The sequence below is a fragment of the Cyanistes caeruleus genome, chromosome 18 (assembly GCF_971803275.1).
Source record: "Cyanistes caeruleus chromosome 18, bCyaCae1.hap1.1, whole genome shotgun sequence".
In the NCBI taxonomy this organism is placed as follows: Eukaryota; Metazoa; Chordata; class Aves; order Passeriformes; family Paridae; genus Cyanistes; species Cyanistes caeruleus.
This window is the reverse complement of record NC_141718.1, coordinates 11768646-11792619: the sequence shown is the minus strand read 5'-3', so window position 1 is coordinate 11792619 and position 23974 is coordinate 11768646. Positions and strand designations below refer to the sequence as shown.

At 50.9% G+C, this 23974-nt stretch overlaps 2 protein-coding genes across 3 annotated transcripts in view; both read left to right on the top strand.

The window, feature by feature from the left end:
• The window catches only part of MMP11 (matrix metallopeptidase 11), an 18118-nt gene extending 5029 nt beyond the window's left edge, over window positions 1-13089 (top strand). The window contains exons 2-9 of one of the 2 annotated variants that reach the window (XR_015277722.1): window positions 3675-3892; window positions 4982-5125; window positions 6126-6259; window positions 8937-9184; window positions 9397-9610; window positions 10898-11155; window positions 12057-12397; window positions 12500-13089. Coding sequence is in view for 1 of the 2 variants with exons in the window: in XM_086855775.1 (XP_086711901.1) it covers window positions 3675-3892; window positions 4982-5125; window positions 6126-6259; window positions 8937-9184; window positions 9397-9610; window positions 10898-11155; window positions 12057-12190 (1350 nt within the window). In the remaining variant the exon portion in view is untranslated. Of the gene's footprint in view, window positions 1-3674; window positions 3893-4981; window positions 5126-6125; window positions 6260-8936; window positions 9185-9396; window positions 9611-10897; window positions 11156-12056 lie in introns of both variants that reach the window. The other variant, XM_086855775.1, reaches the window with a different exon arrangement.
• Window positions 13073-23974, top strand: SMARCB1 (SWI/SNF related BAF chromatin remodeling complex subunit B1). The gene is made up of 10 exons (XM_086855777.1): window positions 13073-13322; window positions 14815-14926; window positions 15570-15599; window positions 16080-16209; window positions 16789-16926; window positions 17607-17734; window positions 18239-18405; window positions 18843-19033; window positions 22542-22673; window positions 23598-23974. Exons 1-10 carry the CDS (start codon window positions 13230-13232, stop codon window positions 23635-23637), a joined length of 1161 nt encoding a protein of 386 aa, XP_086711903.1. The 5' UTR covers window positions 13073-13229; the 3' UTR covers window positions 23638-23974.

Below are 23974 nucleotides of genomic sequence, written 5' to 3'. Positions count from 1 at the left end.
AGGTACACAACAGAGGACACAAGTGGAAGTTCAGGGCAGGCAGAGGAGGACGGGCCCAGGCAGAGGAGAGCCGTGGGTTTGTCAGCACCAGGCACCAGCCCCGCTTTGCTGGTTTAGATGTGGTGTTGCTGATACGCCGCTGTGGCTCTGCTGCTGCTCCTCCCAGGAGCTCTGCAGGGCGAGTGCTGCCCAACACAGTGAGATTAAAGATGCTCCTGGGGATGGCTGGAACACTTCCTGGGAAGCTTGGCTGATGTTCATCTGGCTCCAGCAGAGCCAGAGGTGATGGCTGTTGTATCACAGCACTCGAAGGCTGATAAAGCTGTGAGGAACTGAGTGGGCAGCCTGTACCTCTGCTGTGGTTTCTGCTGTCCCATGGGATCTGTCCATTCCCTCCTGCTCCCCCTCAGCCTTTCAGTCACAAGGCTGCAGGAAGAGGCACTTTCTTTGTGAAGAGCTGTGACCAGCCTGCAGCACAGCCCTCTCTCTGTGTACAGCTTTGCTCCTCTGCTGTCCTCACTGCCCTCAGCCCTTGGTTTCAGGCCTGGAATCCTCTCTGTGCTTGTGCTATATTCACATTTACTGACCAGCCTCTATTGCAAAGCCCTGGGCTCTTCCTTGACTACAAGCCAGCTGTTCCCACACCCAGCAGCTGCCCCAGCTATGGGTTACACAGGGAGGGGCAGTGCAGGTGGCTGCACACACTCAGCCAGAGCCTCAGTTCTGCTTTGCACTCTGATGGGACAAACCCTGTCCAGGGTTGCAGGGATTTTGCTTTGCTTTTGTGTTCGGGAATCCCTTCCCCTCTGCTGGTGGGATGGGACAAGTGGGGATGCCCTGATAGGTACCCAGCAGCCAGGGCCCTCCTCCCTCCAGCCCAGCTCTGCAGCAGCCTCAGCAGCAGCAGCAGGGCCCTGGGTGAGCCCTGAGCAGGGCAGTGGGGTGGGGTACCACAGCTCAGGGAGCAAAGCAGGATCTCCCCACGAGAGGCTGGGCTCAGCACCGCCTGGGAAAGATGCAACCTCAAGCAAGCGGATGCGATATCTAATCCCTGGGAAGTGCCTGCAGCAAGGTGTGTCCAGCCAAGGAGACCAAGATCTCCAGCCTGGGTGTCCCCTGGGACAATGTTTGGCAAGTGGTTTGTGCCTGTCACATTTCCCCTCGCCGGCTGTGCCTGCAGTGGCATTTTCCAGCCCTTCCTGCCATGGTCCTGCAGTCGGTGCAGTGACGACAGGGAGAGAGCCGCTGTTTGTCTGGGGCACACGCAGGGCAGCAGGGCAGGTCCTGCCTCCTGCCACACCCAGAGCCACTCACAGGACCACAGGGCCCTTCCAGGACCGAGTCTGCAAAGGGCAGGAGGAGCAGAGAGGGTCCTGGTATTGCACAGTGGGGTTTAGAAAGCTGGGATTTGTAACAGAGGCCTTGGTCTAACCGAAGAGGGGAGGGAGAAGCTGCCTCTGGTGCGCCTCTAAACATGGGATTCCTCAGGGCAAGCTTCTCCTCTCTCTGCTCCTGGGCAGAGGAGAGTGGTAATCTCCAGTTTATGCCAGTGGTCCCAGCCTGTAAGGCAGCTGCCCTTCCCAGGAAGGGAATGTGCAGAGCATCATCAAGACAGAAAAAGAGGGGTAAAGGATAAAAAATGTGGGCCAGCCTCAGCCCACTCACCTACCTGAGCAATTCTCGAGGGTTTCCCAGTGCTCCTACTTCCTGCACTTCCTGGCCTTGGAAAACCAGATGCATTCATCACCCCAAGTCCTCAGCTGTCAGGACCTGGCAGTGGGTGCTCCTGAGTGCACCCAGGAGCAAGGGGCTGAGCACCCCTCCAGGCTGTGCTCGGTGGCACAGTTGCCATCACGTGCCTGGGTGTCATCAGACTGAGAGCAAGATGTTGGCCAGAACATGAACTTTGTCAGCTTCTCCTGCCAGCTGCCCATTGCAGGCAGTAGCTGCCAGCCCAGCCAGAGTGCCAGGTGGCTCTCAGAGAGCTCCTCTTAGAGAAACAGGTATCTCCAGCCTGGCAGGGCTCCAGTGCTCAGCAGGAGCAGCCCTGTGCAGGCTCCTCTGGGACAGTGCTCCTCCTCCCCCTAAAGCTCTGAATGGATGCTCAGTGTGTGGCTGGTGGCTTGGACAGGTTTCGCTGTTCAGGATGTGAAAAAGGCTTTCCCTCTCACCATGTGTTGCCAGTGCAGTTCCTGTGGTGTGTGAAAGTGCACTGGGACACCAGGACTGCATCAATGCTTCTAAGGCAGGTGCCAGGCCACCAAGGATGTCTGTCTGTCTGTCTGTCTGGGGACAGCAGGCTAGAGCGGTGACAGACAGACAAGAAGCCTGAAGTGATGCATGGACACCCAAAGTGCATCTTGTGTGACCTCCCTGGCTCCCCTGTCCCTCTGTGCCTCACCCAGAGGCCAGTGCAGGGCCGGAGCTCAGCGGTGGAATTAACGCCAGGGCCTTCACACTTCATTCCAGCCCGCATGAATGGGCCCATTGTGGGCAGCAGAGTGGTGGCAGCATGCGGATTACACGGCATCATGGCAGCTCTGGCACTGGGCCATCCTGACCTTTGTGTCCCTGGCAGGGCAGCCAGGAAAGCTGGCCTGGAAGAAGGCAGCTCTTTGCAGGGGAAGAAAGAGCCTGCCTAAAGCCCAGGTCCTCCCTCTGGATCCCTGTAGGACAAAGCCTGTCCTGGTAGAGATCCACCGCTGCAAACACCTTTACATTTCCTGAATAAAATCAGGCAAAAAAAATAAAATAAAAAAATCTGTGTTTGGCCCTCTGCAGCCTAGTGATGTTGACTGAGCACCTCTCACCCCACACACCTCACAGCAGGCTGGAAATGACACCTGGGTTGTGTTTCATGGTGGCAATATAGTCCTGCTGTCACGTGGGAAAGCAGTGGAAGTCAGCTAATTAATTAATTAATAATTAATATTAATTAATTAATTAATTAGCATTAATTAATGTTGTCAAGAGAAACCTTGATTTTCCAACTAATTGTGGGAGAGCCCAGGAGATCTTATCCCAAGCAGAATCACAGGTACAGTGAGACAAGGGGGTATGGTGCAGTCCTTCCTCGGGGGCTGCAGGGACAGTCCCTGCTGCTCTGTGCCCCATGGGCTGGCTGTCACCCCCACATCCCTGTGTCCTGCTCTGCCACGTCCCCTGGCCATGCTGACACCTGCCCACCGTGCCAGGACAGCAAGAGGACACCACGGAAGTGACAACAGGGAACACAACTGCGTGCTGGGGACTAAAGACTTCCTCCCATTAATGTCACCTCTACCGAGCCAGGAGGGAATAAAGGATGTAGGGCAAAGGGGGAGAATTTATTCCCTAGTGATTTGTTTTATACTTGAAGGGTCTGGTTCTCATCCACAGCCTGCAAAAGTATTTCCTGCCGGCCAGCTGCCAAGGAAACGTGACCCAAAAATAACGCAGTGCTTAGTGGGTGCCATGGCATGACACAGTGCCTCCCTCCCAGGTGTGAGGCAGCCTCAGAGCAGCAGGAGCACGGCACGTTTGTGGGGGCAGGCTGTGAACAGCCGTGGGCAGAGCTGGAGCTCATTGCTGCTGCAGCACCGCTGGGGAAGCAGCCAGCGGTTTGTGGCTGTGCCACTCTGAGCAGGAAGCGTCTTCACGGACACCGGAGTCGTGGTTTTGCTTGTGCCTTTCAGGACGTGTCTCGAAAGCATCACACCTGGAAGGAGCAGGCTCCGTGGCTGGCTGTGGGCACGGGTGTTCCTGCCAAGGGCTTCCCTGCGGCTGCCTGGAACCCCCCTCGCTGCGGCGTGCCCGACCTGCCCCTGCTGCCCGACGGCCAGAGCGGCCGCAACCGCCAGAAGCGCTTCGTCCTCTCCGGGGGACGCTGGGACAAAACCAACCTCACCTACAAGTAAGGGAGGCCTGGAATGGAGCTCAGGCTGCTTTGCTTTTCCCTCCGCGAGCGCTCGGTGTGTGATGCTCCCCGGAGCTGTGAGCCTGAGAGCCGCAGGGCAGCGGGAAGCACGCTGGGCTCGTACCCTGCAGTGTAGCCTCCTCTGAGGGGCACACTCCACACACCCAGCTCCCGGCAGCCTGGGCAGCACGGTGTGCTCAGCCTCTGCTCTGCCAGCCTGCGCTCACTGCCCTCACACGGGCTGCGCTCAGCCTCCCCCCCGCCTCGGCCCTGCAGCCACCCGCGGGGGGATCGCCTCACAGCTTCTTTTAAAAACATCTTTTTATTCAGCCGTTGTTGATGGTCCCATAAACAGCACTTCAGTGTAAAGTTTTGCCCAAATCAGCCCACACGTTCTCAGTGGTGAATCTACTCAATCGGTGGGAGGGCTGTGCTGCCTTCCCAGCTGCCCTCAGGGGTATGAGTGGAGAAGTGAGCGCAGTCATATGGACCTTGACAGCATGTAAATCATCTTTTGCTTAATCCAATACAGGAGACAGCTCCTCACACCATCAGGAAGCTGTAGACAACAGAAAGGCTTCTTCCTTTCATTTCTTTTTGGTCAATAGTGTTAAAGAAAAAAACACGGCAGAGATTTACATAGAGCAACACTGTTAGTGGAAAGGAAAGAAACCTCCCTCTGTGGCAGACCTTTCAGACTGCTCAACTGCTGAGTGAACCCAAGTTTCCAGGGGCAAAAAATGCAGAGACTGAGGAGAAGAAACCACATCACACTGCTCTCAGGAATCTTTGTGGTGGTGGCCTTCCAGGGGATAGACCTGGGGAGTGCTGTGGCACTTCAGAACAACAGAGAATCTATCCAGGGAACTCAACTCTGGCACACCAGCCAGAGGATTTCAACACTGGTGGGATTTCTCTGCTGCACATGTTGCCTGGTAGAACGTGCTGGAGCAGGGCATGTACGGATGGGAGATGTTCTGGTGCTGAGGGTGGTGGCCCTAGTGATGCTGACTGTGGAACTGGTGTCAGCCCTGTTCATGGGAGAGCAGCTGACCCTCTCCTCCCCCGGTGTCTGTTGCCTTCCAGAATTATCAGGTTCCCATGGCAACTTGTAAAAGCTAAAGTGAGAAGGACCATTGAGGAAGCTTTGAAAGTCTGGAGCGATGTGACCCCGCTGACCTTCACCGAGGTGCAGGAGGGACGGGCTGACATCGTCATCGATTTCACAAGGTGAGCAGGGCGGGCAGCACGGCCCAGCTGGAACCAGAGCAGAGAGCTGCCAGCACACAACTTGGGCACTTAAATGGAGACTCATATTTCTGCTTTCAGACACTGGGATCATTTTATTTCTGTCAGTCGTGGGCTGCTTGGTGTGACTGCAGCTGTTCCACACTGGCTGTGCACAGCACCGTTACGGATCATTCATTCATTTTCCTGGTACATTCACGTTTCTCTGCCCACAGGCTGTTTTCTTAAGCATTTGTTTTGACTTTCCATCTTCAGGTCCTCCATCCTTGACTGAACGATGTAACTGTCTGCCCAAAGACAAATATAGTTTCTTGGTGAAGTGAATCTTGGCTCCTGGCCTGAAATTCCCTTTTGGCAAAATACGCACTGGGGCAAAGACTTCCCTGAGCTGCGTGTTTGCACAGAGCTAATGAGGGCAGTGGAGACTGTCCAAGCAGTGATGTGATTTGCATGCTGTGTGTTTGCCTCCCTCAGCTCTCTCAAGTGGCCACATCTCTCCTGGGTTTCCTTCATTACTCATCAGCAGCTTGGCTTGAGTGAGGACCTGAGAGTTTGGCTGGCTTTGCTGCCAGCTGCCCCTCTGCAGCCCCCCACCACTATTATTGAGTAATATCAACTCAGTCTTGGCTCAGGCAGTCACCTCCTTAATTCTTTAGGCTCCATAGTCAGCTCTGGGCTGGAAGCTGAAGAAGGGAAGGGGAGAAACATCCCTGAGAAAACAAACAAACTCCTCTTGGGAGGGCTTGGTGTTACTGAGATCTGCTTCCTCAGTGCTTGGTGTGATCAAACTGCTTCCTGAGTGCTCTGATGCAGAATTTGGCTTGTGGCAACTCAAACAGTTCTGAGCAGTTGATCTGACCAGTGGGATGAGCTTAGGATGGGAATGAGAGCTGCTGTCCCTTCTCAGTGGCTGCCACCTTTGGCTATGTGATGCTGGAGCTCCACAGCCCTTTGTCTGAGGTGCAATGTGTCTTCTCCCCAGGTACTGGCACGGAGACAACCTGCCTTTCGATGGGCCCGGAGGGATCCTGGCACACGCCTTCTTCCCCAAGACACACCGGGAAGGAGACGTTCACTTTGACTATGACGAGACCTGGACGATTGGGAACAACCTGGGTACGGAACTGTATCAAGGGGAGCTGGGGTGCTCCAGGATGTTTGTCAGTGAACTTGGAAATGATTCCCTGGGGTGTGAACAGGAACCCTGTAAAACTGAGAGGCAACAACTATTTTTGTGGTGAGCACTGGCTTCTCCCAGCACTTGGAAGCCTGCTGATAGCGTTCAGGTCTTTTTATCTTTCAGCCACAGCAGAGCCGGTGTCCAGCAGCAGGATCCGGCTTCCCCATGGATTCCTCCTGTGTGGGGGGAGCAAGAGATGGCTCTTCTGCCCAGCCATGTGCCCTGCCACTTGGGAATGGCACCTGGCATTGGCAGGAGTCCTTAGAAATGAAACGAGGAAAGGATGAAGGAGAACTGAGGCTCAAGCTCCACGTGACACCGCTGTCTGCCAAAGAACGGTCTCAGTCCCAGTCCCTGCATGCATTGTTCACCATCAGCCCTCAAACAAGTCCATAAAGGGAAACCACCCAGGCTCCAGCTCTGTCCCTGTGGCCTGGGAATGCTCTGACCATAAACAACACCACATCCAGTCAAGACTCTTTTTAAAATTTTTGCTAATAATAGATCCAAGCTGGTAGCTCTTTGCTTGGGTACTCAGGGTCTGGTGTCACAGTATCTCATGAGATACTGCTGTGCTGCCTGGGACCATCTGGAGCAGTGCCCACAGCATCAGTTTCTGGAAGACTCACCAAAATTAACCCAGGTCAGCTCCTCCTCCTCCTTCCCAGTTTATCTACAAAGAAATAATCACAAAGTCCAAGTTAACCCCAGGTCTCTCTGGGGATTCCCAAAAACATTGGCTGTGTCACTGGGCTCCCTCAAAGCCAGTGTCAGCTGTAGGCCAGTTTGACTGCATGGGGCATAGCACTGCTGTGTCTCCAACCCTGCTCATGCTGACCCAAAACAAGAATCACAGAGCTCAGGACCCCTTTGCAGAAGTGTTCCTGCTCCCTGGGGAGGGCTGGACTCTGTTGGTTTTCACCCTCTGTTGGAGTTGCCTGTGTTCTTGAAGAATTTCCTGCATTCTCCCATAAAACAGTGTTGGGGGCAAACCAGGAACTGAAAATGGACCCTAGTTCCCATCAGAATCCAGCTCTATTTCATGGTATTCCCCCTCCCCCCATATCATCCATAAATAACTTGTAAAAGCTCTTTGGAGCTAATTGCCATTTAATATGTTGAAAAGAGCTTTACGATATAAACATGGATAAATCCTTGACTCAGCTCTCAGTGAGACAGGGAAATCCTTAACCTCATTTTACTGATGGGAGAGCACAAGTGTGCCCTGGGGTCACTCCAGAGCTGTGCAGGCAGCAGGGCCCCATGGAGAGGACCATCCATGGGGGACACAGGGATGCTGCCCAGCACGGCTCCTCCAGCCCTGCTGTTGTGCACCTCCCCTGGAGAATCTGACAGCACAGCTCGTCTGCCAACACTGGAAAGCAGCAAGTGAGAAGCCTGCCAAGCTAAACAGAAGTGTCTGAAAGTTTGTAATAAATCACTGGCATAGAAATCCCACTCTCTCAGCTGACCTAGATGTGTTGATTTAATCAGGTCAGTGCGGTGTAAATTCATCGCTTCCAGGTAAAGCTGGCCAGTGGGGAAAGGCCGGGGTTCACCTTCCCCTCCACCCTTCCCAGGCCTTCTCCCCACCCTATTCTCCCTGGTCCTGGTGCTGAAAAGTGACCTGCTCCCCTGGAAATCCTGCTTGGAGCATCAAGGCTGGCTGACTCACATCCCTGCTGTTCTCATCACTTGGGCTGCAGCTTGGAGGATTTCTGGCTGAAGGCAAGTGAATGAATATGCTGGGACTTGTCAACAAACAGCCTCCACTCATAGTAAAATTTACCACCTTTAAAAAGGGCCCATTGGAAGCTAAACAAAACCTGCCAAATAAATACAAGTTTGTGTACTGAAATCCCCTTTTCCCCCTCTCCTTTTGTAGATGCTCCAAGGTCATGTATGCCTAAAACATGGTCTCCCATAAATCTGTTTAAGCCTGGTGAAGAAGTCTCAGGCCTTGACATTAGACCATCTTTTATGGGTTTATTTCTGAATGACACCTTCTTGACACAGTCCCCAGGCAAGCAATAAATGAGCTCCCTCTGCTGTCTGTGTAACAACAGCCTTTGGCAAGTGTTAGTCCCAGAGTTCTCTCACCGACACCAGTATCTTCCACAGTGGATGTGATCTAACTGGGACTAGCTAAACTTCAGCCCTAGCCAACAACTGCTCCAAGGCTGGGTGGACAAACACCAACCTCGCCACCCCACCTCCTACACATCTGGTCTAGACTTTCTTCTTTATGCAAATTTCTCCTTTCCAGAAGAAAATCCTTTTCTTGCTGGTAGCCAGTGGCAAGAGCCTCTGACAACAGAATTGCAAAATACCAACATGTCCAGGTTAATACCCAAGTGTATGAACTGACTCATGTTGCTTCTGAACCACTGAACCCCTTTATTACACCTTCTGACTCCTTGAAAAAAAAACCCCACAAACATATTTTGGAGCTACACAGGAGATACCTGGGAACAACATAGTTGGAAGTAGATTTCTCTTTTCTCTTTTTGGACTCCTCCAAGACACGTCAGTGTCTGGTAACTGGTAGGAACAGGCCCAGGAGGCCCAAGCATGTGAGTAGACAAAAGCATCTTCCATCTTCTCCCTTTGCAGGCACTGACCTTCTGCAAGTGGCTGCTCATGAGTTTGGCCACGTCCTGGGCCTGCAGCACACGGCTGTCTCCAAGTCCCTGATGTCTCCTTTCTACATCTTCCGCTACCCCCTCAGCCTGAGTGAGGATGACAAGCAAGGTATCCAGTACCTGTATGGGAAACCTTCACCAGACCCTGACCCAACCCCAACTCAGCCAGCAGAGCTGGCCCAGCCAGACCTCGAAACAAATGAGATCACCAACGTGGAGGTGAGTGAGTGGCCGGTCTGTGCCCTTCCCTGACACTCCCCAGGAGGCTGGCAGCAGCCTGAGTCAGTGTCTGCCTCCTCCACCAACGCTGCTGAGCCCAGGCCCAGACCCCACGGCTGGGAGGGGATCCCTGGGCAGCTGCCTGGACACAGGGCCTTGCCCTGGGCTGAGCCCAGCCTGGCTGGCAGCCCTGACCCGCTGTGCTTTGGCAGGCTGTGCAGCCCGACGCCTGCCACGCAGCTTTCGATGCTGCAGCCACCATCCGAGGGGAGCTGTTCTTCTTCAGGTCCCGCTACGTGTGGCGGCTCCGGGCTGGAAAGCTGCAGGATGGCTACCCAGCTCTGGCCTCTCGCCACTGGCAGGGCATCCCCAGCTCTGTCGATGCCACCTTTGAGGACCCTCTGGGCAACATCTGGTTCTTCCAAGGTAAGAGCTGGACTGTGATCAGATGGCTCAGAAATGAATCTCAATTACTTAGGGGTAGTCAGGACCCAGCAGGTTCCTGAGAGAGTAAATCTCCTGAAAATCCTCAGCAATGCAGTAATTCTTGTTATTTGTTTCCTTATCTATTTAAACTTTTCATCAGGTATTGAGGACAGAAGAGAGAACAAGGGGTCACTTTTGTTTCAAACACAGCCACAATATCCCATTCTCCTTCCCTGGAACACAAACATTTGTAATGAACCTCTGCCCCGGCAGAGAAGAAGGAGGAAAACATTTGCTCCATCTCTCCAGCTGTCTGTGCCAGAAGTGGCCCACAGCAGCTCCCCTGGTTGTGCCTGTGTCCCCAGGGCCCTGCTCAGGGTGGGGACAACATTTTCTCTGCTCCTCAGAGACCTGGATGTGGAACTTCCCGAGCAGCCCATGACTTTATGAGCATACAGAAAGCCTGGGTGCAAGAGCCAGGCAACCTCCAGCACCCAGAAAGATTAAAAACAAAACCAGCTTCTGGCCATCTCTGGGGCAACAAATCCCAATTCAGCTCCACTGTTTTCTTTAATACTCTTCCCAAGTGTAGGTTTAATAGGAGGGATGCAGAATGACATGGGAACTCATTGTGGGTGTGCACACCCTGTCTGCACTCCATGAGACTGAGTACCAAAACCACACCAGTGGCTCTGCAGGCAGAGCTCCTGCATAAACACATTTCTGAGCACCTGACCTGCACACAACAACTTACAGTGCTCAAATTGGCAGGCTCCTACCGTGAGTTAAAATGAGATAAGAGGAAAGTATTACACGCCGTAGGCTAATTACAGAGATTCCCATTTTAATCTAATCTGGAACTATGCTTCCAGTCTCTATTTCAACTTGGCAAATTCTTCCTGGTTTCTGCAGATCGCTTCTTTCCAGCCACTCTTTGTGTCTGTGCATGCCCACATGATTTCAAAGTGCTGAGGTCGCAGGGCAGAGGCTGCTTCCTCCAGCCAAGTCCTTTATAACTTCCACAAACAGAGCAAAATGCTGCTGAAATGGACCTTCCTGTCCCCTAACACCCACCAGGCTGGACTGAGGTGGGATGTCAATGCATTGACAGCATTTTGGACACACAACAGTGGCAGCGTCCATTACACTCGGTGGTGGTTTTGCCTTTTTGCCTCTCAGGCACAGCTTCCCGTGGGAGCTCTGCCAAGGCCCCAGCCCCAGTTGCACAGTTCACTGCCAAATTACCAGTCTCTGACCCCTTGTTTCCCTTTTCTTTCTCTTCAATAGATTCTCAATACTGGATTTATGATGGTGAGAGACGGGTATCTGGTCCCACCCCAGTCGTGGAGCTGGGCCTCCCTGCATCCCCTGTGCAGGCAGCTCTGGTGTGGGGGGCTGAGAAGAACAAGATCTACATCTTCAGTGGAGGCAGCTACTGGCGCTTCAACCCCCACAGGCGCCAGGTGGACAACATCTACCCCCGGGCTATGGCCGACTGGCGCGGCGTCCCACCGGAGATCGACGCTGCTTTTCAGGACGAGCTCGGTCAGTGCATGGGGCATGGCCTGCTCTGCCTGACAGCACTGCCCAGCTGCAAGGGCTGGGCACATTTAGCCATGTGGTAGCAGTGGACATTTCCCAACCATAACACATCCCATGCAGTGTAGAGGGGCAATTACCTCCAGTGGGTAGAGAATTGAGACGTTTCATTCTCATTAATTGTAGCAACTGCTATGTATGATATGGAAAATGATATGCTATGTATGATAGGGAAAAGTCAAATGTCTGACCAGGGAATGGTCACAGAGTCCTGCCCACCTCTTACTGCTTCTGCGAAAGGAAGTGATGAGAAGACAACAGAAACAGTGCCCACACTTCAACCCAGGGAGCTGAACAAAGAACAGGCTGCTTTTGGTACTGACCAGTCCTCCCCAATGTGCCCCGTGCTGAAAACAGTACGGCAGTGCCACAGAAACACTGGGGACAGCCAGGGTGCTTGGGAGGACAGGTGTGGTGAGCGCCTCTTTCCTCCCTAAGGATGAAAGGAAACAACTCCCCACTGCTTCCAGAACCGAAATTCCAGGGCAGCTTGCCCAAAGTAACAGATGCTCTGAGCAGGTTTTCACAAGTTGCCTGTCCCTGTCCTAGACATCGTCTGCCCTCACAGGGCTGGGTCACTACAAGTGTATAGCATATTTAAACCCACCAGGAAAATAAAATGAATCCATCCTGTTTACTGCCCAAAAAGTAAAACTAGATTTTTTACCGAAACTAAAACAGTGTGAAAGTGAATGGCTCAAGCCTGGGTTCAAGTAAAATCTCCTGCCTCTTCCAGCTCTCTTTCAGTACTTCATGTGTTGCAGAGTGGCAGCTGAACAAAATGCTGGGAAAGAGCTCTGAGCCACCTGAATGCTGCCTCTTCTAAACCTTCCTCTCTCACCCACAGGTTTTGCCTATTTCCTGAGAGGCCAAGATTATTGGAAGTTTGATCCAGTCCAGGTGAAAGTGCTGGAGGGCTACCCACGCCAGATCAGCCAGGACTTCTTCAGCTGTACACCCTCCTCCAACTCCTTCAGATGAGGGGGATGCCTGTGTCCTCCACGCTCCCCTATCATCTCCCTTTACCTCCACACAGAGGGTTCTCTCTGCCATTCCTGGCTTCCTTCCAGGCTCAGCATCTGACACAACAGGTGTCTGTCACAAGTGACGAAGTTTGCTCCTCTCCAGTTCCAGCAGTCCCAGCTTCAGTTGCCATCAATGTAAAAGCAGCTGCCACGTTCTTTACAGGCAAGGGCGGCCACTCTCTTCTAGCAATAGTATCCCAAAAGCCATCAGGCCAGCCTGGAACGGGGTCGTGCTCTCAAAGTTAATCTGAACCCTATCCCGTAGACCTGATCCAACGGCATTTCCTATGTTTACACAACTCACTACGGCAGCCCTTTGCTGCTGCAGACGCTGCCCAAGGAGGAATGATCCCCCAGCCCGGGGCTTTGAAGGACACCAGAGGAGAAGGACCGTGACGTGCGGCTGCTGTTAGCTGCTCGGGGCAGCCGTGCTGACTGCCAGGGCCCTGCCGCAGCCCTATCCGGGCTTCATGTTGTATCCCCAGTACACGTTAGCATTTTGTACCGATCTGTATACAGACAAGGGGCCCCCTCCATCCATCCGTCCCTCCCTCCCTCCCCGGTGCTGGGTGCCAGTGCTGGACACTGCCCCGCGCTCATCCCGCCGAGGTTCCCATGCCGGGACTCAGCTGCACTGATCGCTCTCGTACCGCCGTTCCCGGCCCGGGCTGGCACCGCGCCCGCCCGGCCTCACGCCTCACCACCCCCGGGCTGCGAGCTTTCCACCTTCCCTTTCCACCTTCCAGCCCGGCCCGGCTGTGCGGCCGGACACACGGCGCTGAGGACGCTGCCGGGCGCGGTGCCCCGTGTGTATTTATGTACCGCCCCGCCACAATAAAATCCGCCTTTTCTACATCTGCCGTCCCTCCTTCCTCCTTCGGCCCGCCCGCCGCATGCGCGCCGCGGGCCCGCACTAGGCCGCGGTTCCCGTTGTCGCCGCCGCCGCCGGGCCGCGCTCCGCTCCCCGGGCGCCGCTGCCCCCGCCCGCCGCCGCGATGATGATGATGGCGCTGAGCAAGACCTTCGGGCAGAAGCCCGTCAAGTTCCAGCTGGAGGAGGACGGCGAGTTCTACATGATCGGCTCCGAGGTGCGGCCCGGGCGGGGCCCGGGCCCGGGCCGGGCCGGGGGATGCGGGGCCGGGCCGGGGGGTGCGGGAGGCTGCGCTCAGGGCGGGCAAGGGGCGGAGGAGATCCCTGGCGTGGGGGGAGCGGCTCCGGGGCTCCCCCGTGCCCCGGTGGGCGCTGCCCGAGGGCCTCGGCCGTGCTGGGGGGCCGGGGGTAGCAGTGGTCCCCTGAGGGCGGCCCCTCACGGGAGCTGGGGACCGGATCCTCGGCCGATCGCAGCCTGAGGCCCCGCTCCCGATCACTGACAATTTCTGTACACGGCTGTGGAGCGGTTCGGATTATTTCACACGCTGCGAGGCAGCGAGCCCCACACCCGGGCCTTGGGGCTCAGGAACAGCCCCACAATCAGCCAGTGCAGCTCCTTGTGCAGGGTCTGCTCAGCAAACACCGGCGGGCAGAGTTTTAGCACCCTGTGTCTGTGCCCTGCTCAGAGGGTGCTGAGCCTCCCTGAGGAAGAGCCTTATTCAAGCAAGAAACACCAGCCCCCAGCTTGATGGAGAAAAGGGACAATTGGCTAAATTTAATTGCCAGCTCTATGGGTCGAGCAGGGACTAAACACCACTCGCTCTCTCATGTGAAATGCAGAGTTTGAACGCAAACTGTAACTGCAGTCAGCCGAGCTGTGAGATTGCCATACCAGGTACATGGAGAAGGAAAAGGCTTGTCCTTTCTATCTACCGTTACTTTCTGTCTGTTGATGAGAACTGTAGAGTGAAAGATGCAGCTAAAAACTGGGATCAAAAAAGAATCTTCTCAAACAAGGAATAAAAACCTTATTATGTAGCAGTCTGCCATTGTCCTGTCAGTCTAGAAATTTGATTTCAGAGTCTAGAAATAGTTGTGTTGTTCAGCAAGGCCTGCTGTAGCCTTCAGCACAGGTGAGGCTCTTATGCCAGGAAGAACAGAGCAGCTTTACAGATGGCAAGTAAATCTGAAAGAGAACTATTGGCAGCAATCACACTTTTTATGTTCAAAGGGTTTAAAACAAAATATAAGTCTCCGGGCATTCGCTGTAGTCAAATAATGCCTAGATGATGGGGAGGTTCAAAGTAAAAATAATGTATCAGAGGGCTGGGTATCTGGTTTAGTTTAATCCCAACTGAGAATTGCACATTGATGTGGAAACTGAAGTAAAGAAGGGGTAGGTTGTGCAAAAACACATGCAAATGAATGGAGTGTTTTCCTATTAAATTTCCTGTTTCCAGTGAATGGGAGTTCTTTTGGATCTAATGAAATAAGATAGCACCAGTGAAGTAAGTGCTGATAAAAATTTTGTTTTCTGTATTGCCAGATAAATCATGATGCTATTCGATGCCAAACACAGCACAAAAACATGACAAAAACACCCTCTTAAGAGGTCCTTCTTAGCATTAAAAAGAGCTGAATTTCTTCCAGCTTCTGCTAAAACTCTCCCAAATGGAATACCAGGCCACATCTCCACTTCTCTTCTTGCAGGTGGGAAACTACTTGCGCATGTTTCGGGGTTCCCTGTACAAGAGGTACCCCTCGCTCTGGAGGCGCCTGGCCACGGTGGAAGAAAGGAAGAAGATTGTGGCCTCTTCACATGGTGAGAAGATGAGTAAACATTCCCAGTAATGTTTATCGAAAATTTTGCCTTGGGAAACTGTTCCTGGTGATTCAGAAGCTTGTGCACCTTGAGGGCTGTGTGAATCACTTCAGATTGCCCCAGTGATGGAGCACCCTGCAACCGTGGCACTGGTGGCTCCTGGCTCAGCCTGGCGACAAATATCACCTGAGCAAAAACGTTCTGAAATGGAAACATCCATCACGATATTCCTGGGGTTGGCTACATTCATCACAAAGCAAAAGCCACATCTCCAAATCAATACAATATTTCAGAAGAGATTTTTTTGTAGACTAAGAGGGGCGTCTTTCATCAAATAGGCAGGAGTTTTGCAAGGATGCCCCATTGAAGATGTGCATCTTTGCTAAGCTTTGCTTCTTGCAGGGGCTGGATGTCTGTGCCTGCCAGAATTTGTGGTGTGTTGCTACTGATGTGACTGCTACAGGGAGAATATTGGTGGTGTTTTTGTTGAGTGACTAATAGCAAGCAGTTAAATTCCTTATCAATATGACTTCTTGTACGTTCTGTAGACTAAAGCATAATAAAAATGATGGTTTACTCTGGGCTTATGTCTCTTTCCTCCAAGTATCCTGCTGACCTCTTGCTTTCTTTTTTCCCCCAACAGAAAACCAGCGGTCTCACAGTCCCCGAAGATGTAAGTCTCATCTGCGTGTTATTCTTAGCTGTGCTAGAGGAAGAATGTCCACTGTGACCTTTGGTGCTATTACAATAACATTAATGTCTAATCCTCTTCCTCTGATCTCTCCCTGTGGTCGCTCTAACTGTGCCTCCCGATCCTAACTCTTCTTTCTCAGAACCTTAGCAGGACTCTCCAATGCAGATGGTCTCTGGCATTCAGCAAGAGCTGTCCCAAGGTCTCTCCCCCTTTCCCAAGTCTTAACAGCTTTTCTATCGATTGTTGCATCTCTATTTCTGACCTTTAAGTCCGCTGAGGGTCCATTTTTTTCTGGGCCCTGTAAATATCTACAGGAAGATGCAGCCCAAGGGACACTTGTATCTCTGTGTTAGTCCCTCCTGCAGTGACAGGGAGGCTTTGTCACTATGTAGCCTGTTCATGCTACAGTGCTGGGTAGCCCTTTTCCGTGTTAATTATTGGCATCTTTCCTGGCAATAGATCATGGCTATACAACATTAGCCACTAGTGTGACGCTGCTGAAGGCCTCTGAAGTGGAAGAGATCTTGGATGGAAATGATGAGAAGTACAAGGCAGTGTCTATCAGCACAGAACCTCCTACCTACCTCAGGTAACCAGCGTCGGTGCGGGCCGAGCTCAGAACGGAGCTGCCTGGAAGATGTCAGCTTGGGCAGCAAGCACCAGGAATTGCATAAGCCCAGGCCATTGTGCAGGGGTTCTTTGCCAGTCTGCATTAAGTATTTGCAGTGCTGGGTAAATGGGGATCTTCAGAGTGTCAGGATTGGCTTACTGCCCACATAAAACAGGAAGAATAATCTGTTTGATGACACAACTTTTGCAATTACTGCATTCCATCTGTAACAGATGTTTTACAGAACACTCTCTGCACATACTGCCTTCTGGAGACCTTGCATTTCTCAGCAGTCCTTTTGTAAAGTATAGACAGAAAATCCAAATATGAATCTAGTATTTATAAAGGTGCACCTGGATTCATATCTGATGGATATTTGTGATCTGGCCTTCTGAGAGGCTGGCGTGGAACATGAGTTCCTGGTGGAGCAGTAATGTTGATGGTCCCAGAATAAAACAGCAGGAACTCATAATAGCACTTAAAGTTTAAAATTACAGCATTCCTTAAGTAGCAGCAGTGGTGCTGAGGGCCTGCAGGTTAACATCCAGTCTCCTTCAGAGAACAGAAAGCAAAGAGGAACAACCAGTGGGTGCCAACCCTGCCCAACAGCTCTCATCACCTGGATGCAGTGCCGTGCTCAACAACCATCAACAGGAACCGCATGGGCAGGGATAAGAAGAGAACATTCCCTCTGTGGTAAGACAGCTTCCTGCTTCTGGAAAGTGGGAATAGTTACCAAAATGACATGCTGCAGGGTAGTACTGATGAGTTCATGTAGTGCTGTGATTCATCCCCAGCTGACAAAGGACCTGCAGGTCATTAACTCGGAGGTTCTTTAAGTTAAAGTGTGTGTCTTGAGGCTCTACATTACAGTAGCCATCCATGGCTCAGAGCGAGGCCTTTCCTTTTGTCAGGAAAATGGTTCATTCTTTTCCTGATGAGTTCCTTCTACTTCCTGCTGATTTGCTGAGCAGCTGTCATTTGAGAAGCCTGTAGACCCTCATTGTGAAGGACAGGCTGACATGTCTCACTGACATGTACCAGTGACTTTGATCTAGTTTATTTAGTGGAAGATGCTGCTGAAACTCATGACTAATGTTTTTTTCCATTATAAAACTTAGAGCAACCAAGATAAATCTAATCCTAGAAAACTTCCTTGTTGTATTTGTAGGAATCTGTTATGATAGATGTAATAAAAGGTGATAAAGTGGGATTAGTTGCCACAGCCCTGTAAGCTTGTATTGAGGAGTTTCTCTATAATCAGACTGGGGAGTCGGAGTGTGGGGATTGCTTCCAACAAATGTTGCCTTCCCTCTATGCATGCCAGCTGTGTCATGTGCTCGTTGCATATACTGTGTTGTTGCTCTTCACTTTAGCTTTGATGACCATGACCCAGCAGTGATCCATGAGAATGCATCCCAGCCAGAGGTCCTGGTTCCAATCAGGCTTGATATGGAAATTGATGGGCAGAAACTCCGAGATGCATTTACGTGGAACATGAATGGTATGTAGCAAGGAGAGTTTCCTGAGGCTGGGAAGATAAAGTTGTGTCCATCACCAAATGTCCTCACCCCATACAAACAAAGCTTTAAAGCTGTCCCACTCTGGACTGTACTCAGTGCTTGCATCTCTTAGCAGATGATCTGGGTTGCAGTCATTCCTGGACTCTCCTGTAGTCTGGAGAGTTTAACTGGCAGATTTTCCTGAGCCAGTTCATCAGCTCAGTGATCAGAGAGTGCTGTGTTAGCTGGGGTTAATGGCTGTGGCTTCTGTGGCCACACTGTGGATACCATGGAGCAGGTAAAGAGGGCTGTAAGTCCCTGTATCAGTGTGTCTGCCCTTACAGACCTGGTACAAAACACTCTTTTAAAAGCAAAAGGTAATACATTTGGGATTCCCTTTGTCACCTTGCCCTGTGGGATTTTGTGTGTTCTGTAAGTTAATTCCTTTATTAGGCAGACATTAATTTCTAAGGAAGTTTACAATGTTCCTTTGTGTTCTGTGACAGAAAAGCTGATGACCCCTGAAATGTTCTCCGAGATTCTTTGTGATGACCTGGATTTGAATCCTCTGACCTTTGTCCCTGCTATTGCATCTGCCATCCGGCAGCAGATCGAGTCGTACCCGACTGACAGCATCCTGGAAGATCAGTCAGACCAACGAGTTATTATCAAGGTAATACAGGAAGGCAGTAGAATGAGAGCTGAGCCATTTGGGTTTCTCTAGATATGTTATGGGGAACTAAGAGTACAAAAGCTTCCTTCAGAGCAAAGGAGCTCTTAATTCCACTTCTCCAGCCAGATTCCTCTTTGTCCTTTGTATTGAGAACAGAACCAAGGTGACAGATGATTAAACATCCATGTGCCCAGCCTCTGAGATGATGAAATAGTTCAGTTAAAGCATTGCCATCTTCCTTTGGAAGAGCTGAACCTTGGTAAGCAATGCTGAGTTGTCTTCATGCTACTGAAATGCTGAGTTGAGTTAAGGAACTCTGCAGATGAGCTTGGAGTTACTGTTCTGTTCTCTTCAGCCTCTGCCTCATCAGTTCAATTACCTTGGACAGACCTTTGTGAAAGTGGAAACAAATAACCTGTGTCTTCCTTTATCTCCAGCTGAACATCCATGTAGGAAACATCTCCCTGGTAGACCAGTTTGAGTGGGACATGTCAGAGAAGGAGAACTCACCAGAGAAGTTTGCCTTGAAGCTGTGCTCAGAGCTTGGCCTGGGCGGGGAGTTTGTCACTACCATTGCGTACAGCATCCGGGGACAGCTGAGCTGGCACCAGAAGACCTACGCCTTCAGGTACTGAACTGCCACTCCTTGGTGGCTCTGGGCTGTGTTTGTACCTCATGCATCTTAAAACAGATGATTGATGCAGAAGGTTTTGTTTGAAATTAGTCCTTACAGCTTATATCCATTCTGGCCGTCTTAACAATTTCTGTGCTTGTGCCTTAATATCTTTTATTTTATTTGGCCTAATACATTTTAGGACCAAATATTGATGAAATGTCAGCTTCTGATGACAATTAATTAACAGGGATAGTCCCTCTCCTAACATAAGGTCATGATGAACTCCAGATACAATTTTTTGTTGTTGTTGGGCCACTGTTTCAAGCTTTGGTTTTTTGAATTTAGACTGATGAAAACTGTACCTCTCTACCCAGGCTGATGTTAGAGGTGGGTTGATCATAGGCCCTTCTCACAGCTGGAATGCAGCATTGTCAGGTTTGATTAGTCAGCTTTGTAATTTTTCTCCTAAATGGCTTCCAGTTGTGCTGTGCAGCATTCTGTGGTGAGTTCCTGCACTGATGTTATCCAGAGTGCTGAGTCTGCAGCTCTAATGTCCTTTAATGTTCACTCTGAGGTTTTGTGACCTCATGTGGGTCATGGTGACAGTCAAGGAAGTTTAAGAGTGCAGCAAATGCTGTATTTGCAGAGGAGGGAATGGTACTGTTGACACCAGTTTTTAGGGGTCAATTCATGGAAGCAGCACAGGGAAATGTGCCCGGCCCTGTCCTACCTCAGGCAGGGAGTAGTTGGAGTGGGAGTAAGCAAAGAGGAGCTGGACACCCTTTAGCACATGTGAATTTAACTCAGAATTAAGTTGTTAGATTGTGTGTCCATCCTGCTGATGTCCTGTGGGAAGTGGGAGGTGGCTTCTACCTTTTCCTCCACAACCTTGAGGTTTTGGCTTGAGACTACATCCAGCAGCAGCACCACCAACAAAGCAGTGGGTGAGCATTCCTGAGAAGTGATGGGACCTTGCAGGGTGGTGGATGAGAGCCTGATGCATGTTGTGCTGCAGCACTGTCTGCATTGTGGCCTGCAGTGAAGTGTCTGTCCCTCCTTCCCGTGCTTCTCCATGTATTGCAGATATCCAAGAAAGTAATGGGTGTATGTTTGACTCTTGGGAACAGGGTTTATTTCTGCCTTTGCTCCTGCTCAGTCACTGGAACTTGCAGCATGTAAAGTTCTAGCAGTACTGCCCAGGCTTGTGTTATGCCAGCTGCACACTGTTCTCTCTAAAAACACATGTTGGGCCATGGTACCAAAGGCTGCTTCTTTTCAGGGGTAGTTCAAACAGGCAGATTTCAGGCCTTCTTTAGACTCTGGCAGTATTGCAAGAGGGAGAAAAAAAACTAAAAAAGGAACCCCAACAGAACAAAGTACATAAACATGAGCTGTACAGAGGGAAAAAACACCTAATTGAAACCTCAGGGTTTTTTTGTCATAGTACAAACATGTCCTCTTCTTCCTACTTTTTTCTTCTAGCGAAGGAGTACTTTTGAAACCTTAGTGATTAATGATATTTGGGTTCTGTGGTTGGTTAGTTCCTGAATTTCTAAACCACAGGAGTGCTGATTGCTCCAACATCATTCCATTGATGTAAGGAAAGGGTCTGCTTTAGATGTATCAAAAGAACCTTAATATCTCAAGGGACTGGGGGTTTGAGAAGTCATGTGCCTCTTAATCATCTGAGGGAGAGGTGAAACTGTCTTTTAGTTGATGAAAGCCAGGGCACTTTTTTCAGCTGGGCTGCTCTGTGCAAAACAAGGGAAGCCTGAAGTCCAGTGGATGGGCAGGGCTGGAGGCAGACAGGTGACTGTTGGGATTTTCAGGGGCTGTGTGTGCTGTGATGTTTTCTCCTGCGTGCTGAGCACTTCTGGTGGCAGCACACAGCACCTCACAGCCAGTTTTGCCTTTGAGACCTGAGTGATGGCACAGATTCTCCCACACACCAAACCCACGTGCCTGGGGAGTCACCTTTCCAAAAGATGCCATTTCCCTGCTTTGTTGGCCTGCCCCTGGCACTGCTGCCAGAGGCCAGGAGCCTGAGCAGAGGCAGGGCCTTGCTCTTTGGGGATGTCTGCAGCTGACAGTGCCTTTCAGCCACTCTGGCAGCAGCACTTTCCTCCTCATCAGGAAAAAACAGTGGAGGAGGAGCTGTCTTACTGTAGAGTTTGGGAGATGAGGAAGGATTTTTCAGTTTCTCTCTGATTCTTTGCTTATCAAAGAAATGTGGATTCTGAGTTGCCTTGCAGTTAGGTTATGCATGAGTCCAGCTTTCCACCCTCCATTTAATTCAGTGAATGCTCAATGTTAGGCATAGTGAGAGATCATGCTATCACTAACAAAACCTCAGTTAATATCTAATTTTGCCTGGAATGTGTGGCATTCTAGGACTAAGATGAAATTCCTGGGTTTGAGTGTTGTTTAGTGAATGTCAGCAGTACTGGAAGTAGATTTGATTAAAGCTTCCTTCCTGGATCAGATACCAAAGGCTCTGGAATAATTTTTCATGGTGGCATTACTTTGAAGACTTGTTATTTTAGATAATTAGCTTTGGTGCAGATGTTGCATGTTCCCATGATGATTAGCATTCGAGTTCTTTCCTGAGGGAATGAGGGGGCTGCCTGTGAGTGCTGAAATCCTGTGTAGGGGTGCACATCCCTAGGGAGGGAGCCAGATGTGTGTGCACACCTGTCCCAGAGCTCTTCTCACACACACACTTCTGCAGCTCAGGCTGAGCCACTTTGGAGAATTCAAAGCAAACATTTACATTCCGAGGCTCCTCTGTATTTATGCTGGGCTTCCGGCTCCACTGTCAATATTTGGGAAGCTACTCTTGGTCAGTTCCTGTTGACTTTTACTGAAAAGCAGCTAGTGAAGCAGTAAATATTTTTGTGCATGTGATAATACAGCTGGTCAGGGCAGAGGAATCTCTGAGGAACAGATCTTGTGATTTGGGGCACAGCCTTGTGTTTTGTTGCTTGTTAGCCACAGCTTCTGGTTGCAACAGCAGGTCCTAAAAGACTGCTCTTTGCAATGTCAGGCTCCCAGGAAAGACAGACTTTTGCCAGGGAAGAGCTGTCAGGGGTGTGCTAGGCAAACTACAGCTAGGAAATCAGAGGTGCAGAACAGCAAGGCTGGACAGGGAGCCCTGGGAGCAGTCCCAGCTCCAGGACTGTGCTGGGAGAAGCACTCCCAGGACTAATGGGCTGGGATGAGCTGTGCCTTTTGGGGTTGAACCCTGCCAGCCAGGGATGTAACAGCCTGTGGGGGAAAGAACTGCAGGTCCAGCACAAATCTCTCTCCAGTGGTGGCTGGAGATGGGGTGTAGCTGCTTTCCCAGAAACTTCAGGTTCCACAAGGGTGTAACCAGGAGCCTGTGGTGAACTCCAGGGAACCAGACTGTACTAAACAGCGCCAGGAAGGAATGCTGAAGCCTGAAACACTGTAAATGACACTCTGGTGACCCAGGGGAATGCTCTGATGGGTGTTCTTTGTTGCCCTGTGCCCTGCCCTGCAGCGAGAACCCTCTGCCGACTGTGGAGATCGCAATTCGCAACACGGGGGACGCTGACCAGTGGTGCCCTCTCCTGGAAACCCTCACAGACGCTGAGATGGAGAAGAAGATCAGAGACCAGGACAGAAACACAAGGTACTGCCACTACTTTGGACAGTTCTCTTGGCCTGTCCCTTGGCAGAAGTTCCAAGCTTTGATGTTTATCTTTCCCTACTGAGAGCCAACTGGCAGGATGTCAGCCTTGCTCACAACAGAAACTTTAGCTTCAGGGTATTCAGCTGCTGTCACCTTCCTCCACAAACATCCAAATGTCTACTTTACCATCTCCTCTTGCAGCAGTTTCTTTTTCTTTTTTTTAAACCCATTTTTTTCTTTGTCTTGGGCTTGTCCAGGGGAGTTGCTTGTATAGGAAGGCATGAATCAAACATATTGGAGTTTTGTACACTGTCATGCTCCCTAGAATCCTGCCACCAAAAGCTTCCTTTCATGTAAAGTTCAGTTTGATGTAGCAATGGGCAGGCTCCCAGCTCTAGCCTCACTGATGCCAAGCTGTTTGCCAGCACAGGGAACACTGTGTGGTTCCAGGAGAAGCTCTGCCCACCAGAGACCTGCTAAGTGGTGTTTGACAAGCAGTGGAGAGCTTGCACCTTCTTGATGAAATTCTTCCTGGCAGATATAAATGAATGAATGATATTTCTCCAAATGATACATTGTGGAAACAGTAAAGATACTGGCTCAGCTGTTTCCCAGGATGTTTTTTGGCAGCTGATTAACAGTAGCACAATCATTTTGTATATCAGCAATGGCTACCTGAAGAGTTTACAGTAGCAATTGGTTCAATCCAAGTTAATGTGCAAAAGTGCCCTAACAGCTGTTAGTGAAAATAGTGTCTTTGCCTTATTAACAGGGGCCCTCTCAGGTGTCTGAGGAGTTCTGTCTTGGAATAAACCTGTCTACAAACTTGCCAAAGCTGTGGCAGCCTCCCCAAAAGGATTGGTTTTGGTCAGACCTCCTGTGACTGTAACATGCACTTACTGCATCTCTCTCTCTCTCCCTTAGGCGCATGAGACGTTTGGCCAATACTGCTCCAGCCTGGTAACCTTCCTGTTGTGACACTGGTGCTCTTCCTACAGACTTTATCCCTATTCCTCTTCCCAAATGGATCTAGAATTGGCAGGGGTCTTTCTGTCTCTGAAGGGGACACACATTCCACTTGCCACGAGTTCCCAGTACTGCTGACTTCTGCCCCCACCCCCTCCAGCCCAATGCCACGTACCAAGAGCGCTGTGTGGGCAGCGTGACCCAGCTGACACCTGTGGCAGGTGTTGGAGCCCTTATATACCTTATAATGTGTGGACAGTGTAAAGATTCTTTTGTATAGGTGCAATGGGCACTATTAGGACAACTTTTTAAATAAAAGGAATGCATACAACTTA

Coding starts and splice junctions, on each gene's coding strand:
- SMARCB1 (XM_086855777.1), top strand. CDS start 13,230: ATGATGATGATGGCGCTGAGCAAGACCTTCGGGCAGAAGCCCGTCAAG. Junction 17,735..18,238: donor ATTTACGTGGAACATGAATG/GTATGTAGCAAG, acceptor GTTCTGTGACAG/AAAAGCTGATGACCCCTGAA. Junction 18,406..18,842: donor ACCAACGAGTTATTATCAAG/GTAATACAGGAA, acceptor CTTTATCTCCAG/CTGAACATCCATGTAGGAAA.